General features: G+C 40.4%; 1 protein-coding gene across 1 annotated transcript; it reads right to left on the bottom strand.

The window, feature by feature from the left end:
• Nucleotides 1-1,561: 1,561 nt before the first annotated feature.
• On the bottom strand, nt 1,562-17,339 carry LOC119478297 (phospholipid-transporting ATPase ID-like). The gene is made up of 28 exons (XM_037752943.1): nt 17,042-17,339; nt 16,057-16,141; nt 15,831-15,889; nt 14,836-14,949; nt 14,532-14,630; nt 13,686-13,747; nt 13,448-13,520; nt 13,157-13,227; nt 12,960-13,042; nt 12,280-12,438; nt 11,399-11,487; nt 10,781-10,974; nt 9,926-10,134; nt 9,787-9,830; nt 9,521-9,686; nt 8,582-8,770; nt 8,053-8,168; nt 7,779-7,943; nt 7,450-7,561; nt 7,098-7,203; nt 5,295-5,445; nt 4,928-5,111; nt 4,591-4,814; nt 3,663-3,746; nt 3,250-3,495; nt 2,898-3,036; nt 2,517-2,647; nt 1,562-2,170 (listed from the first exon to the last, which is right to left on the bottom strand). Exons 2-28 carry the CDS (start codon nt 16,109-16,111, stop codon nt 1,904-1,906), a joined length of 3,591 nt encoding a protein of 1,196 aa, XP_037608871.1. The 5' UTR covers nt 16,112-16,141; nt 17,042-17,339; the 3' UTR covers nt 1,562-1,903.
• Between the last annotated feature and the right edge of the window lie 816 nt (nt 17,340-18,155).

The raw sequence follows: 18,155 nt of genomic DNA, 5'->3' as shown, positions 1-18,155 counted from the left end.
AGGTTATAAAATATTTATAATAATCAGACATTTTTTTCCCCTTCGTGCAGATTCTGGCATCTCTGTATCCAGATACAGTGTGCACGTGTACAGGCTTGCATCTATGCATGTTTTTATCAATCAATCTACAATATCTATATAGGTGTAATTCACAGATAATCACCCATGTAGAAACAATTGTGACGATTAAAACAGCCAACGACAATCTCATCAGATGTGACTCTGAGGAGGCTTACATAATAAAATGAAAGACAAAATATGTGGAAGGACTGAAAAAAAGGGATTTTATGAGTGCCATCTGCTGGTGCCTGCACTGTCCCTGGTATGACACTTACACCATCACTGTACCTTTATTCTACTGATACAAAGACAACACTGACCCCTGGCTGTACTTTGAAAATAGTGTGACTGAAGTGGTACCGATTGAACAAGTATACATCTCTTCATAGGTGACAGAAATATTTAGTGAACAAACAAGATTATTAGCACAGAGCGGAGCAATAATAAAACAATGTTTAAAAAAATCTCCATGTAAAATAATTATGTAAACAACGAAGCGAAAATAGGTACGTCATATAGATTTCAACTGAAATCAGAGTTTTATCCTTTCTCAGAATGACACCCTGAGTTTTGACAATTCACTTGAGGAAAAAAAATATTAAAAAGGTACAAAATGCAACTTCATGTTGCAGGCAGTGTGGTTTCTCCAGATCAGCAAGTGGCAACCTTTACATTTACTTAACTTTCTAAAAACAATCTACAGATTACAACAATAACAAATTTGGTGTGCATGACACAGAGTTAATCTCATCGTAGTTTCTGGTGTTGCAGGTTTTAGCCCAAACATACAGTATTTCTGGCAATTTCCCAAAGCTTACCCTAAGCATTTTAGTCATTCATTACAGTATGCAAGTGTGATTACATTGAAGTTGGATTGAATTGAATGGAAAAGCATTAAAGTGCTGTTATTCCTATGGTCTAAGACAGTCCAAAAAATATTGGTAAACATGAACAACTCTCGCCCAAATCCAAAAACTACAGTGCTAAAACTCAAACTTGTGATGTCATAGGGTATAAAGTATGTAACTGCTCCGTTGACGATGAATAGGGAAAGATGTTGTAGATGACACTGAGAGCACCCAGGGGAATGTTCTGAGTATATGGGTACATTTTCTGTTTCACAACTGACAACACAAAAGAAACAAAAGTTAATTTGGGTATAAAAAAGAAAAAACAAACATTCTGTGGGTCCACGAAATCAGTCTCCCATTCATTGTCTATGTAACAGCTCCAGACTTTATACCCCATGACATCACAAGTTTGAGTTTTAGCACTAGTTTTTGGATTTGGGAGAGAGTTGTTCATTTACTAATATTTTTTGGACCGTCTTAGACAATAGGAATAACATGTATGAATTTTGAAAATGCATGTAGTTCCCCTTTAAATCTATTAGCTGAAAGGCCCTGCTGGAATCTGTTTTTACCACGCAACAGTGACAAAATTAAATGTTCTCTATGATTTGAATAACTTACTAATGCAATTCTCCACAAGTTGATTATAGTTGTAATGAAATGAACTGTCTGGAAGGTGGAAAATCTAGTGAAATCTTCTGGTATGCTTTGGAAAATGGTCAGCAGTAATGTAGACTGCAGTGTATGAGAGTTGCTAAAACATGCAAAGGCACCAGTGTGGTCCTTTAAGGTTGTACGTGCTGCCAAGTTCAACATTTTCACAGTGATATCAACATTCATCCATTAGAAAAAAAAAAAAAATGAGTCAGACTCAGTTTTAAGTGTAAAGGTTTGACCTGGAAACAATCCAGATAGTGAGCTTTACCCTGTGCTCCAAAATAAAACCCAGAATACGCTTGTCCCACGTACTCTGCTGCGGTTATACCTCCTGTCTAAGGGCTCTGTGAGTCCTCCTTCTCCTCTGCGATGGTGCGGTAGTGCTGTGGGTGATTCTGAGCAAGAGGAGAGTCTGTTTGTGTAAACAGAGTCGGTCGACTCCTCATAGGTAGTTTCAGCAGGAACCTCCGAGATGTCACCAGGTCGCCGTAGCCCTTGGCGTGGGAGAAGGCGTAGCCAGAACGACGGGTGCTGATGCGCCTGGCAGGTATGCGGCGAGTTGCAGGAGCTGGCAGTGCCTCCTTCCGCACCTTATGTCTCACCTAGACGAGAGAGAGAGAGGGACAAGTCTTTCAAGTAGACTTCTTAATATGGGTACATAATCCGGGACGGTTTATTGCTATTAATTCACATGCTTTGTCGGGGTCCAACTGGCTCTTTAATGTTTTTACTGATATTTTCTTAAGGATAACATATCAGAATCAGAATCAGAAGTACTTTTCAACATATTCGAAGGCCAAATTGTAACCTGAACGACGATGTGAGAAGGCGGAGTTTAGATGACATATTGCCATATAACATATTATATCATTCAGAGAGAGATAACTTTTATTATTTATAGAGGTAAAAAAAAGGGCTTTTTATAGTCTGTGTCATGCGTAATCTCACCTTGTCGTTGATGGTGGGTCGAAGCTGCATGACAATGAAGCGGAAAGCCACCACAGGCAGAATACAGAGGAGGGAAGTCAGGAATATAGTGAGCCACACATTAGGCTGGTTCAGAGAGTTTCTCGCGGTGCCTGGAGTTCCAAAAGCATCAGAACAGCAGTCAGAATCACAGAGTAAAAGGGTTTGTTATTATACAACCCTATGGTTGGGTTGTAAGTGTTTATGAACATATTTAAAAGATGCACAAAATGCACAAAAAATGGATGAGCAAGGCCTGTTATAAAACATATTAACCTTACATTTTGGGTTATGTCTGCTTTTGGAAACTTGAAGACGCGGGCATCAACAGCCTGCATCTATAAATGAGCTGAGTCTACTCACCGATGAAGGGGAAAGAGGAGGTGAAGATGAGAAACATGCCGTTGCTGTACATGGTTAATGTGATGGCAAAGTAAGCGGCCAGGCTGCCCCACACAAAAAACTGGTTCACTGCTGTCCAGTAATAGGTGTCCAGACACAGCTGAAAAACGTAAAAGCATTTTGTTTTTTTTAAATTCTGGTGCACATATTCATTCATAATGTGTTTTTAAGGGCGGGTGATAAGAATCTATGAATCTATCACAGTACATGTAATTTTTGATAACAGCATATATGCAATTTGCTGACTATATTTATAGATTCTGCAACCTTGGCATGTTGTGTTGCTTCTGGTGACATGAACTGTTCTCCTCACCTGTACGTTCATCACTATCAGCAGACAGGTCTGTGCCAATAAAGCAAAGGACTGATAGTCGGCGATGTCTTTGCCGTCGTCTCGGACCGTGTCTTGCATCGCGGCCCACGGGATGAAGAAGAGGATGAGGGAGCTGTAGCAGCTGTGCATCACGCAGCGCACGAAGGCTTTCTTACTGAAGTACAGGTTCAGCTGGCCTGGAGAGTAGAGCTGAGGATACTGGAAACTCCAGCGGTCATTCACATCCTACAGAAACAGAGGATTGGAGAGAGAGAGAGAGAGAGAGAGAGAGAGAGAGAGAGAGAGAGAGAAGAGAAAAGTCCAGAAGATACAGATAGGGTTTGAACTACTGATAAAAATGTTGGATTTGAGTTTCTGAGCTATTTATAAGTACTTTTCCCCTCAGTGCATACCTGGTCAAAGAGGCTCATGCCGAGGACAGGAAGAGCTGTGTAAACCAGGTTGTACAAGGTGATGAACCACTCGTCATACACAGTCTATGAAGAAGAAGACAACATTACACACTTAAATACGGCATTAGTAACAATGTATGTATTTACATATACGCCTCATGCGTCATTGCAATTTATGAAACTATTTTTATTTCGCATTTAAATTTTCGCTTTGTGGATGAGCATCTTAATACATATATACCTCTGTACTCTGTAATACACACAAAGGATTTTCTATGTGCTTCCTCTTCTATGCACTTTTCTTAAAGGTCCCATATTATAAAAAAGTGAGATTTTCCTGTTTTTTTTATTTATTATAAAGCAGGCTTAAATCCTATATAAATACTGTGAAAGTATCGAAACAGTCAATCCACAGGGAAATACACACAGCCCGTATTCAGAAACTCGGCTTTTGAAACAAGCTGTCAGGATTTCTGCCCATTCGTGATGTCACGAATATACAATATTTAGTCCCTTGACACAATTTTAAACGTAAACATTACCATGTCCCAGTTTATTTCCTAGTTGCAGTGTATGTGAATGTCATCAGCTGACAGGAAGTACACACGGACCCAAGCTGTTGCCTAGCAACGCAATTCTGTTGCAATTCTGTTGCAATTCTGTCAAAATGCGCTAAAACGGAGCATTTCAGACAGAGGGTAAATACAGGCACATTCAGGTCGACAGTATGAGGAAAATAAAGTTTTTTTTTAACATTACAGCACGTAAACATGTTCTACTAGAAATACAAAATACAAGTATGAACCTTAAAATGAGCACGATATGGGACCTTTAAGACTTATTCATGTGTCTCACTTGATTCCTTATTTTTTCACTTTGCATGTAACCCATAAAATTATGTGACATAATTCCAATACATGTCCCTCACCTGTGCAGAGAAGCCGCAGAAGAAGGCGTACCAGAAATGCACAAAGGTGAACGTGAAGTTCTTGTAAAAGAAATATTGTAGGAACTTGCACATGCGTAAGTAGGACCAGCGACCGTGCACCAGCAGGAGGCGCTGAAGGTACCGGAACTGGGCGAAGGAGTAGTCGCTGGAGAGGACTGCCTGCATGCCCTCCTGACCGCTGATGCCTACACCGATATGAGCAGCTGAGGGACAGACGGAAAACAAAGAAACAGAAATCACACACTGAGTAACTGTTTTCTAGCTATTTGGTTTGACAGCTCTGCAGCTCTTGTAATAGTGTTTGAGTTGAGCTCACCCTTGATCATGCTGACATCGTTGGCCCCATCCCCAATGGCCAGAGTGACAGCCTGCTTGTATTTCTTGACCAGCTGAACCACCTGGGCTTTCTGCAGAGGGGTGACCCTGCAGCAAATCACTGTCTGACACATACATGCTGTCCTAAGCAGCTCCAGCTGCAAGTCCTTCTCCAGTGCAAAGGCCTGAGGACCAAAGGGAAGAAGGGATTACAGGACCAATGTGTTTTCTTTTTGGGCCCAGGCAACTTTATAAAAAAACAAAACAAAACAGGACTGGATCAACGATATATGGAGACAAAAAGAGTAAACATTTTGTTGATTCAGCAGCTGGTGAAAATAGAAATGTTCCTGAAAAAGCCTTCTTACCAGACTGTGTCCATTTATAACTAGGCCATATTCTCCTTCCACCTTCTCATCCTCCACTCTTTCTGTCTTCTCAAGCCAAAACAGGCCTGCACGAGACTTGATCACAGTTGGCTCCTCCGCTGCTTTCGGACACATTTTCCTTCTTGCATTCCTAAAAACACGAGAGCATGGGGATGGATGGGTGAGTTAAGAAAAACACTCTGACATTTTTTTATGAACTGTATTTTTTTTCCAAAATAATGTGTTTGGGATAAAAACTAATTATTGAACATAAACTCTTTTCCTTCCAAAAGACTTGCCAACAACAATTAAAGCCAGTAGAGCTTAAGTATTAACATGCCAATAACAGTTTATTGAGTGTGGTGATGAACTTTGATCAGCCACTCCTTTCCTTCATGGTTGTTTGGCATAAATACCTCCTTCAGTTGCCTTCTAAAAGCCTTGAGTGAGAGTATGTAGAAAATCATAATCCGTTAACTACTAGAGACACATTTGTGTTTCCCTTTTTCGAACCATCATTTTGATTTCCTTAATTATTAAGTGAACAACTAGGTTGGTAAACTGTCTGACTTGATGTCTGGGTATTAAATAAAAAAAATGTTTAAACATCAATTGGCTGTTTGCTAAACCCTGCCCCCAAAGCGATTGTCTAATCACAGTTGAACAACCATAACTAGGCAAGGACAACCTGTCAAGCTTTGGATTTCTCATCATGCCACATGCTGCATTATCAGTGATACTCTGTATTAAGAGTTTGGGGGTGTTTTTTTTAGCTTTTCCAATACCAAAAATACAAGAGCAAAAGTGTAAGCAATGTAATAAAACTATGTGTTTATCTGCTGTAACATAAGCTGCAAAGCATGTCCAGCTAACTAGCGTGCTTCCCACAGTAGTAATGGAGAGTTACTTCCAAAGACAAAGGGCTTGTCATTAGCTGAGTACATTATTTTGTGGGGTTAAGTTAAAAAAAAATAATATCTGTTCAGGAATAGCACATTCGGCAAAGATGCTACTATATCAGAGTTTAGTTTAGACTGTATTAGAGTTTTAGAGAAAGGCTAGCAGCTCGGTTCTGCTCTTTATTTGGTTTGGTAAAATTTACACAACAGCAACTCCAGCTGGAGCACTGTCATTTAGAGCTGCACTTTGCATGGCAGTTACTTTATAAAAAATAAAACATCAAATGTATATCAAATTGTGTCGAATACAAGTATATTTGTCATACTTATTTTAAGTATGTTGATGTCGGAAAATTACTTACTAAATGATACAGTTTTATACTCAGTATACAGCCTCATTTGTTGTCAGTAGGCGATCTGTTACTTCTTAACAAGGCGGACGAACCCGGTTTGTTTCCTTTCGAGGGCAACTAGCAAATCGCCCTATGAACGACTCTTTTGGGTCTGTATTTTTTAACATCTCCCCCCTATATAAAGTTTAGAGAATATTATGAATCCAAGATTAAACTGACAGAAGTGCGGGACTCAGAGAAAAAGTTGCAATTACTAAAACCATCTGCTACTTCAGCACCACAGACAGCGCCATGGATTTATCAATACACAACACAGTTAGGCCACTGATATTCCACAATCATGGTCGGGGCCATAGATTCTAACTCGCACAAACCTCAGTCAGATAAAGGATCAATGAATCAGGCAGACTAGACTAACATCTTCAACTAAACAACCACTCTGCGTGTGGCAGGTTAACAAGGGGGGATACATTTTGGTCATTTTGCTAACAAGGGGGATGACAACCCCCCTTCAAATTGCCTTCTGGCGTTGTAGTTGTAGACTAACTTACTGTAGCTCCTCTTTGACTCCTTCAGCCGTATCGGCTGCCACAATGAAAATGTCCTTCATCTCCTCTCTCAGCATGTTGCAGGAATAGCCGATATTCTCCGCCGTCTCTGTTTCAAAAACATCAATATTTACAATTACGGTGATTCAATTCATCTGTCAAAACATGCCAAACATTCAGTCTCTGACTCTGGTTAATGTACAGATGACACCAGATGTTTAGATGAACCCTTGGAGATTTGGCCCCGGGGGGGATCCTGATACATAGATTAACAGAGAGAGAATATTTCACAATGTATTAGTGTGTTACTCAAAATGTGTGATTTGATCAGGAATTTACAATATGTGACACAAACCCTGTTTATCCCCAGTCAACACCCAGATTTTGATGTCAGCTTTAGCCAGTTGCTCTATGGTCTGTGGCACGCCGTCCTGCAGCTTGTCCTCCACGGCTGTCGCACCCAACAGCTAAAAAGAGAGAATACACAGAGTACAGGGTGGTAATGTGTTTTTACAATACTTTGAAAAAACTGGCACTTAAATCTGCATATAAGCTCTTGTTGTTGTTCTGAGGCAGTGTTTGCAGGATGTACAGTATATTAAATTATTCTCCAAATAAGTAGGCACCTAAACTACCGATCATACTATCTAGCAATGTGTCAAAGTATTGAGCAGGTGGACTAACCATCAGGTCTTTCTCTATCTCTTCATAAAGTTCATCGAGTCTCTCCTCTCGGTCGTCCATGGCGGTGCTGGCCTCGTGGTGGCGCTGTCTCCACTCCTCCATGTAGGTCTCATCCAAGTGCTTGTAGGCCAGAGCGAGTGTACGGAGGCCGTCGCCTGCATACTCCTATTTAATAGTTGGACAGTTCAGAACAGTTCAAAACAAACATCCTGACAATTTCTGAATGTACTTTAGTTAGCACACTCATCGCTAAAAATCCAACCGCACCACTCACATTGAGGTGTCTAGTCGTAACTTTCATCAGTTTGTTACAGGACGGGTGCAGTCTTTCATAGATGATGGTGTCTGCTCCTTTGCAGAATAGAGTCAACTTGCCTTCGGGGCTACGCACTGGAAATCATGGTGGAAGTTGCTTAGCGAGGACAGAGTCATGAGACGATACATAAACCTGTTGCTAGGATCATTTTCAAGACAGATTGCATGAATTTTAATGAACATCTTGGAATGAATTTGATCATTTCCTGAATTTACAAGGTTGCTATTGAGCAGTCGACACATAACTCTCAGTTATCAGAGCTTGACCTTGAACGCACCAACAGGGACTTTTTCGAAATAGTATCTTTTTCACAATGTGATTGTTGCTGGGATCAAAACCATGTAGGGAACAAATTGTTCAGTATGATGGATTAAATATCTTAAGAAAATTCTCAAATGTGATCTCTTTTAATGGCGACTCAAGCAGCACATTTTGGCAACATGTAAAACAGAAAAAAAACACACATTGTACGACTAGTTTCTCTCACCTATGACTGACATCCTCTTGCGTACGTTATTGAAGTCAAGAACAGCCAGAAGTTCATAGGTGACTTGTCTGCCCATCTCCACGGCCGTGATGGTCTCTGGTGTGCGTGAGCGGAACACAAACCCAAAGTTTCTTGCTGCGGTCACCAGAGCGCCCTCATCAGGAGACTGAGCCTGATAGTAGAGCTCGCCTGCCAGGAGATAGAGATGACAAGAGGGGAAAGGAAGACCAACAAGTTAAAGGTGCTAAAAACGAAATTCAGAACATTAATATAGCAGCAACAACTATGTACTATCTAAGCATAAAGTGGAGTAATGACTCCCTGAGCAGAGAATGAAGTCACTCTTTCCCTGTGTGTGTTGTAGACTGCTGTTTTGAAGCGTTGAGTTTGCCATTTTGGCCGTCCCCATCTTGTTTTTTTGAAACCAGAATTGACACGAGAGAGTGGAGCTAAGTACAACCGAACGCTATACGAGACATTTTTAGGCGACCAAAATGGTTATAATGAATATTCATGAACTGAAAACACACAGTGAAAGGGTTAAAGTTGTAAGACAAAAACACGGACAACTCCCAGACCGGACAACGCTGTGGTAGCGACCTGTCCATCACAAGGTAACCCCGCCTTAAAGCATCCCCTGCTTTATCGTCTAAAATGTGAAAATTTGTGTAGTGGGTTCTTTTTAATACTGCCACTGGAGGGCATGTTAGTTTTAATAGTTTTTTAAAACACAATTAGATAGTAATTAAATCTCATCCTGGAGTTGCTAAATGGTTAATATGAAGAGGAAAAGAGGAGGAATCTATATTATTCAGGACTGAGCTCTATTAGGATTTCACACATTTAATCACCGGAGACAGAACATAAGCAATGTAATTCTTTGGTTTTAGACCTTTGCAGCCATGTAGTAACAAGGCTGTTCCATTAGAGGATGCTCACCCTCTTTTTTTTCCTCAGGCATGACGGTGTGGCACAGAGCCAGCAAGCGGAAGAAGGCCTGAGCATCCGGGTTTCCCTCTCTCACCGTCTCCACCAGACTGTGGTCGTGAAAAATGAACTTTGGATCCGCCAGCTCGTTCCAGGTGAAGTCCACTTTATCTGTCTTCTGCAGAGAAAAAGAAGCAGCAAAGAGAAACAAAAGAGTTGGAGTAATACCATACTTAACACAAAAAAAATACAATTGTGTTACAGTATTCTCCTCTCACCTCTGTTATTTCCACCCTTTGACCAGAAAAGTCAAACAGCTCCCCTGAATAACAGAGAAATACACTCTAAAATGAATCATTCAGCCCGTACTGGTGTCTGCATTCAACTTAGCTTTGTTATATAAGCAGAGCAGCTCACCGTAAGCTTTCCCATTGATGGTACACTTGTTGAAAGTCATGATGTTCTGCGTCAGTGTGCCGGTCTTGTCGCTGAAGATGTATTTGATCTGGCCCAGCTCCTCGTTGAGTGTGGTGGTCCTCGCCTGGGCAGGGGTGTCACTCTTGGGGTAATACATCTTCCTGTCCCAGTCTATGTAGAAGCTGTTCCCTAGACGAATGATCTCCACGCTGATGTCAACACATAGGGATAAGTGTGAGACGTGCAGGGACGCACAAAGAAAGAACAACTTAAAGGTCCCATATTGTAAAAAGTGACATTTTCATAGCTTTTAAATTATAAAGCAGGTTTAAGTGCTTTTATAAATACTGTGAAAGTATCAAAACGCTCAATATACAGAGAAATACACACAGCCCGTATTCAGAAATTGTGCATTTGAAACAAGCCGTTAGGATTTCTGTCCATTTGTGATGTCACAAATAGACAATATTTAGACCATTACACAGTTTTAAACGTAAACATTCTAAATGTGTCCCAGTTTATTTCCTGCTGCAGTGTATGTGAATGACATCAGCTGACAGGAAGTAAACATGGACCCAAGCTGTTGCCTAGCAGCGTAATTCTGTTGCAATTCCGTTGAAATGCACTAAAATGGAGCATTTCAGACAGAGGGTAAATACAGGTGTATTCAGGCAGACAGTATGAGGAAAATTAATTTTTTTTAAAAAATTAAAGCATGTAAACATGTTCTAGTAGAAACCCAAAATACAAGTATGAACCTGAAAATGAACACGATATGGGACCTTTAACTCTGAACTTGTCACGATAACTGTTTGTTGCTTTCTGATTTTGTTATCTCTCTGCGCTGGGACGTACCTGACGTAGAGAGAAATAGGAACCATCGTATTGAGGATGATGATGTAGGACCAGAAGGAGAGGAAGGATGAGAGGCCAGCGTTGACACCTGGCTCACGAGGGAGGAAGACTGTGAACACTGAGCCCTCCCTCACCTCCCAGATTCCATTGCCGATGGCCAGAACGGCGCACATAGACGCCAGGAAACCAAAGATCTGATAGATTCAAGATATCACAAAAAAAGAAATCAATCTGCATTTCAAAAATGAATGCTTTTATGAAGATATTGCATGAGTGAACTCAAGGGGTATTAAGTAATTAGTGACTTTTTATTGACTTGCACTGTATCAGGAACAAGTAGGAAGAGGAACAACACTGATAAGTATACACCCAGTTTTATTAACGGATCTTGTTGGAACAATTTTACTGAATGCTCCCAAATATTTGAGGATTCATACGTGTGTGTTTAATAATGCTTAGCGATGAATTTAAAGTAGCAAATTACTTGTGTGCGAGTTAAACGTATAACATATTTATGGTCAGCACTTAGAGAACATTAGAAACATTTTTCAGGCTGAAATGTACATGTGAGCTCATGTGTATTATTTGTGTGGCAGTGAGCATGGACATGAAACTCACACACAACACCAGGACATTCATCAGGTGGTCAATGCTCGTTCGTTTGAATGTTGTCTTTCCACTGTTCTGCATCAGCTTGGTGTCAGGACCTGGAAAAATTCAGAGACACTGACTGAGAGAGAGGCATGTTTTCAGCATTTGGAGAGACCGTTTTGATCTGTCATTAATATGTTATGTATTAATAAAATTAAAAAAACACCAGCACACTACTGTCTTTCCTCCCCATGTCTTTTATTTGATGTGGATGTGAGAGGCATTATTTCAACCACAGATGGTCTTCCCTGGGTAAAGTTAAAGAAGTGAACACACATCTGTGTTTTTTTGTGATGAAATGGCAAATCATCCTCTCCTGATTGGATAACCTGCCACATATACACCAGACAGTATTTCCAGTCTGTGTCTCAAGTGTGATAAAAAATATTACGTTAATATTAAGTACACCAATAAGTAAAACTTAATTAATTTTTTTTTTATAATTTTATTATTTTTTATTTATATTTATATATATATATATATTTATATATATTTATTTAATTATTTTTATTTTTATTTTATTTAATTTATTTTATTTTTTTTACTTCAACGCAAAATATTGCAGCTTGGAGCTGAAGTAGCTACTTCTACCTCCAGCCTCCTTGTCATTATCTTTGTAAATTCAATTTATTATTATTCACTGCTGTATTTTACTGTAATGTCATTTGCTATTTTGTTTTTGTCGGTTTTGTTTATAATGAAATAGATTATATTTAACCTGCAAATTGCGAAATCTGAAATCTGCTAAAACTAGTAGAACTCTCGCGAGACTCGCTGCCTGACGACCTATCCTAACCGTAAACATCCCGCGAGAGTTTTCCTCAACTCCCATTGGTGAAACTGCTTACCTCCGAAGATGACCAGACCGAAGCACCACTCGGTGTTCCTCAGAGTACATCCTCTGAGCAGCACCTTGTCATTGTCCAGAGAGTAGGTCTGGCCGTCCAGGGTCAGGGTGCCCTTGAACTTGTCGAGACGGTTGTTGGGAGGCTCACATCGCACTTCACCTGAGAGAGAGACGGATGTCAGATTACAATAGTTAAGAAAAGCGGTTATTTAGCTTCACCCTTAGAATAATTTTCATTTATTCTTAATTCCAATTTAATGTAACGCTGGTTACTCTTAGCGTTAACTATAAACTTGAAGTTAATGAATAAAAACTAGTTTAATAAAGCAATAGCAATAGCACGGGGATAAACCATAAGCGTCTGCAGGATAACTTGGTCCACCTCAATGTTCATCTCCACTGTCAGACAACTGAACACTAAAAAAACCTCATCGTCATATCACTCCGCCATGTTATGTAGTTCTATATCTAACTACAAGGACAGAATGCAACATATATAAATGTAGTTACCATTAATTAAAGGTCCCATATTGTAAAAAGTAAGATTTTCAGGTCTTTTAGATTATAAAGCAGGTTTAAGTGCTATATAAATACTGTTAAACTATCAAAACTCTCAATATATAGAGAAACACACACAGCCCGTATTCAGAAATTTCTGTCCATTTGTGATCAGCTTCTCACCACTGAAGCCGGCAAGTGCAGCGATGTCGTCGCCCATCTCTCCAGTTACAGTCAGGGCCTGTTTCACCTTCAGATTGGTTTCACTGGGGGAGACCAAGAGGACATGAGAAGGATGCGACTGAAGGGAAATCCAAGACAGTGTGAGACATCAGCCGTCAGCCATGCACACACAAACACACACAGTTCTGCACACTCACCCATCTAATTCAGCTGTTTCTACATAGACCAGGTTGAGAGGCTCACTGCTAGATAGCAACATGAGGTCCGCCTAAAAATAAAAGCATTAAATTCAGTACAGACAACTGGAAGTAAAGAAGATAATGACATGAGATAAACTTTACTGTCACTTGTGGGAACTTTGTCTTGTACTCATTGTAGCTGTTGTTATCAATGAAAGCATCAACAGCAATAAAATGCCGTAATGCACACACAGTTAACATTCCCTAGCAATTACAAACAAATCTTTATTCTGGCATCTCCATACTTACTGTGACAAACTGATTATTCTCCAGTTTGATTATGTCTCCAACCTGAACATTCATCCATTTTTCATTTTTCAGTCTGCCAGAAAAATAAAAACATACCATGAAATCACAACACTAGACGAACAATCACACAGCACACACAATCTGTTAAAGCACAAAACTGCCATATATTTATATTTGTACTTATATCATGTCAAATTTAGAAGTATATAGTGTGAAATTTACATCTTAAATGACTCACTCTTCATCGATGAGGACGTTCACCATGCGGTTGTTCACTTGCTTGTCGCTTTTGTGTCTGTTCTACTCAGATGACACACAGGATAGAGAGAAAAACGGTTAACACATTTTGATTAAATTACAAAATTACAGTTCAGTTCCTTTTCTTTTCTATCTTAAAGAGGACTTATTATGCTCATTTTCAGGTGCATACTTGCATTTTAGGTTTCTACTAAAACATGTTTACATGCTTTAATGTTCAAAAAACGCTTTGTTTTTCTCATACCGGCTGTGCTGCGTTATCTCTTTTCACCCCCTGAAACGCTCTGTTTGAACTCCAGCCCTCTCCCTCCAGAAAAGCCCACTCTGTTGTAATTGGTCAACTGAACCAAACTCTTCAGATTCCGCTCCCGCTCCGCTGTAACTAGCTTTGTTTGAGGGCGTGCCAAATCTAGCCACTAGGCAGGTATCATGCAAATGTGTTACTTGGTGACATCACCACGTTACGTAAGAAAAGGTGGGACTTCAAGTGAGGTATTTCGGGCAGTTCAATAGTCCAATAGAAGAGCTACTGAAGCTTGAATTGCTGAAAAAGTGAATGCTGGCTCCGATAGAAAGATCTCAGAACACACAGTGTGTTGCAGTTTGTTGCGTATGGGTCTGCGTAGCCGCAGACCGGTCAAGGCGCCCATGCTGTCATAATGTTACGGCTGATCGATGTATACATGTGTACATTAAAGGAAAGGGAAAAAGCAGTAAAAGCATTATAGGTCCTCTTTAATATTGAGTAGGGTTCGCCTTTAGTTATTTAACAAAGCCCCGCTGTGTTTCAATGTAGTTCCAGCACATCGTTACAATTTCAGCTTACTATGTCATCGCTGGCGTCTTTGACTGCTGTCATAGCCAGAACCAAAATCAGAGGGACGGCCGTGGTGAACCAGGAGAGAGAGGACACTTGTGGGATTACCTGTCAACAGAATATACACACACACACACACACAAACACACACACACACACACACACAGGAATCAAATATTCTGGAGGCTAAATAAGGTCAAAGGTCAAATTCAGTTAGCATAAACATCCATGACCCCGCTACCCATGACCCCCCATACAGTCCACGTTGAAATGCAACACAGCACTAGAGGAAGTAAACAAAAAAAATGTCTACCTGAAGGACCATGAGGAAGAGGAAGTAGGCGTTGGCGAGCCTCCGGAACTGCTCAAAGAGGTTAAGCGGCAGGAAGGTGAGAAGGTTGTATTTGGAGGTCTTGATGGCATTGTCCTGAAGTAGAGGGAAAGTGACACGTGAATTGGTAGAAAAAAAGAAAATCCACCGGCCAAAAGGAGTAGGAGTGCTCGAGACTAGGGATGTCACAAGACCAGAAATTTAGTAATCGATACCAATACCAGTGAAATTCCAAGATTCTCGATACCAATTCGATACCACATAAAAAAAAAACAAATATAAAAATCCCATGTACTTCAACATACCTTCCTTTAATACCGTTTGCATACGTTTTTTTTGCAAATTTATTATTAATCCCTGATGATCCGCCTCAAGTTTCTCGCCAAAAAAACAAAATTTGACGAGATTAAATTTGAACACATCATGATAACGTTATAATTTACCTCAGCCTGACACTCATTTTCACTGAATAGAGCTTCATTACAACGTGCATCTTAATCTAAATCAATGCAACCTGCGTACGTTAGCTGTTAGCTTCGTTATTTAGACAAACGGAACTGTGCGTGCTGCCCACCGGCTGCAAACAGCTAACGTTAACCAGCTTTCGTCCTGCCGAATTCAACACAGATTTGTTGTTCTCAATGTAGCATTATCAGGGAAATTTGTACCGACAGAAGAGGACAGAAGCAGTGCGTCCGTAAATGACACCAAAATACGGTAGACTCTCAGCATAGCTTTTTATTACACGACTATTTTGGCCTCCAGTGTGGCGGATAGTCTTCCGAGATTTAGATGCCAAATGAAAAATCTACCCACATTTGGCCCTTGGCGAGTGTTAATTTCGGACCCTGTTTACAGTGCTGTGTTCTCTAATATGATGCGAAATTACTTAGAAAATTCAGTTTTTTTTAAAGACGGCACACAACTATGTTTATTCATCTTATCTATTAATAATACGTTTTTGTTTCTTTACTCACAGCATAGTGGTACGAGAGGTTGAAAGGTCTGTCATTAGCTCGAAAGTGTCTCTCCTCCTCTGTGGAAAAAAATAAAGGAGTCAGAGCAAGAGAGGGATGAAGATGTTGCAGCAGCAATGGGAGAAAAGTGTCACTTGTTGTATGTTAAAAACATGATGTAAGAATAAGGAAAAACTCATTTTAAGACATAAAGATATATGTACAGTTTGAAAGCATCAGATCTCACCTCGCTTTTCCTCTTTCCCACACAACCGGCCAAAGTACGACGTAAACGATCCCATCTTTTAGCTCAGTTTCTCCATATTTCACACCTAGAGAAAGAGCATGCGTATGTTTATCGCAGAGTGACGTGCAGTTAGTGAAGTTAAAGAGCCATTTCTGTGTAGCTGGACCATACCGAGATAGAAAGGGGAAACTGTGGCAAAAGTGAGGGGGAACCAGTTTATTTATGGTAGGCCATGTTTGTGTACGATTGTGGCTCACACCCTGGTTTGCTTTTACAGCCAAAAATTACGAACTTTAAGGTACATTTCTATACACGAGTCGTTCTCTGAGGTAATATCAGACAACATCCTTTAGACTTTATCTGTGCTGCAGAGCTGTAAAGAGCTGTAAATCTAGCCACTCCCTTTACAACCCTTTGTACCAGACGGAAAGATTAAGAAAGCGATATGACCATGACAGTTTGACTTGCTCAGAATCAAAACTAGAGTATGAAATATCCACAGTGAAATCCATAACAATAAAAAAATGACCAGAAATCAGTGGCTGATCGTCGACCTAAATATACAGTAAAGAAAGAAAAACAGCCATTTCTCTGTATTCTTTTTCAAAATAAGTAAAAAAAAGTGTATGTCCTCCACGTAAAAGAAAATAATAATCTTTTCTCACAACTACCCTGTGCTGCTCAGCTTTACCCTGATTTGTATCGATGCACAGTTCAGACAATTAAAGACGACTAGAGCCAAAAGGATTGGTTGGACATGTTTCACTCACTCTGTTATTGTTTTACTCGGCACACTCACACAACTATGAAATCGAAAGGGGTTATCGTGAATCTGAAGCGACTGAGTCACTAGGCTTGGACTTTGATTAGTCGTGTATTTCAATGAGTTTAAAATGTGACAAACGTATGATCTTCTGTAAAAGTGCTGCACATCCACCATTCCCCCCCCCCAATGTCTGCAAACAAATGAAAATCAGCCACATACCTCAAACAAAAATGTGATTTCCTGTGCAGGTCCTGCACACTCATAGACACAGGAACACAGGGCCTGAAAAAAGCAGAGGGAAAAAAGTACAAATTTCAATTCTCCCTTTGCTTCCGCCTCAGATGAAGTAAATCCAGGCCTCTCTTCTGTGCTCCGTTTGGATGTCCAAGGCACCAGCAGTTAAGAGGGTTCGACCGGGGGCCTCCGGCGGGATGAAAGACACTCCGGATGGACGACAGGTGATGCGGTGTGGTGGTGAGAGAGGCGCCTACAGTAGAGGTTTCAGGTTCATGCAGGAAGAGCTCTTGGGCTTGAGCAAACAGTGCAGCGATCTTTGGACCTGGACGGTGAGACGGGGCTGTAAAACAACAGTACAGGTGAACGGCCCCAGCCAATCGGGGGCCAACATTGTGGTTGTGATGTGGGCGGTCAGGTATGTAGCACACCCTGTGAAGGTGATGGGTGCGCATGCTCAGACTGAGGACTTATCTTTCACACATTTTCAATATCAGCACCTTTAATCAAGTTTTGCCTCTTTCATTTGTGCAAGAAAAAGCCAGTCATCTGTTGCATTCTTGAATGATAAACATTTTTTTTTAATGACTTAAAATGACAGCTCCAAATATGTGTGACTTCATGACCGATATGCACATCCAGGTGCTTTCAGAAATGGAATTTAATACCTGGGCTCCAACACAAAGGGACGCTGTGTCGTCCAGGGGACCTCAACATGAACCCCATGCTAAATTAGTTATTGTGTGTACGCTTGCGTGTGCAGGTGAGCGCGTCCACAAGAACACATATATAAACGCCTGCCTACCTGCATGTAGGGTATGCACAGATGTGCACACACAAAGACGCACATTATGTTTTCAAAGGTGTAGAACAGACCCGATGATTGTTTTTGAGAAGATGCAACTCAACAGACCTCAACAGGAAACGCTAAAACACGTCATGCGGATCAATTCACAGTCAATGAAATTGAAAAAAGAAAAGAGCTTTGGGATGTAAACAAAAGAATATATTGCATTGCATAACATAGTAGTGTTATGAAATTCCTCTGCCTGTTAAACAACAGAACTCATACTGGCATTTCTGATTTAATTAAGAAAGT

This window comes from Sebastes umbrosus, chromosome 19 (assembly GCF_015220745.1).
Source record: "Sebastes umbrosus isolate fSebUmb1 chromosome 19, fSebUmb1.pri, whole genome shotgun sequence".
Lineage (NCBI taxonomy): Eukaryota > Metazoa > Chordata > Actinopteri > Perciformes > Sebastidae > Sebastes > Sebastes umbrosus.
The sequence above is the reverse complement of the archived record's forward strand: the minus strand, read 5'-3'. Positions and strand labels throughout refer to the sequence as shown.

Bases quoted from the DNA above. Each gene is read 5' to 3' on its own strand.
- LOC119478297 (XM_037752943.1), bottom strand. From the start codon at position 16,111: ATGGGATCGTTTACGTCGTACTTTGGCCGGTTGTGTGGGAAAGAGGAA. The intron at 15,890-16,056 runs GTGAGATCTGAT...TTTTTTCCACAG, and splicing joins TGGGAAAGAGGAAAAGCGAG to AGGAGGAGAGACACTTTCGA. The intron at 5,112-5,294 runs GTAAGAAGGCTT...TTTGGTCCTCAG, and splicing joins TTATAAATGGACACAGTCTG to GCCTTTGCACTGGAGAAGGA.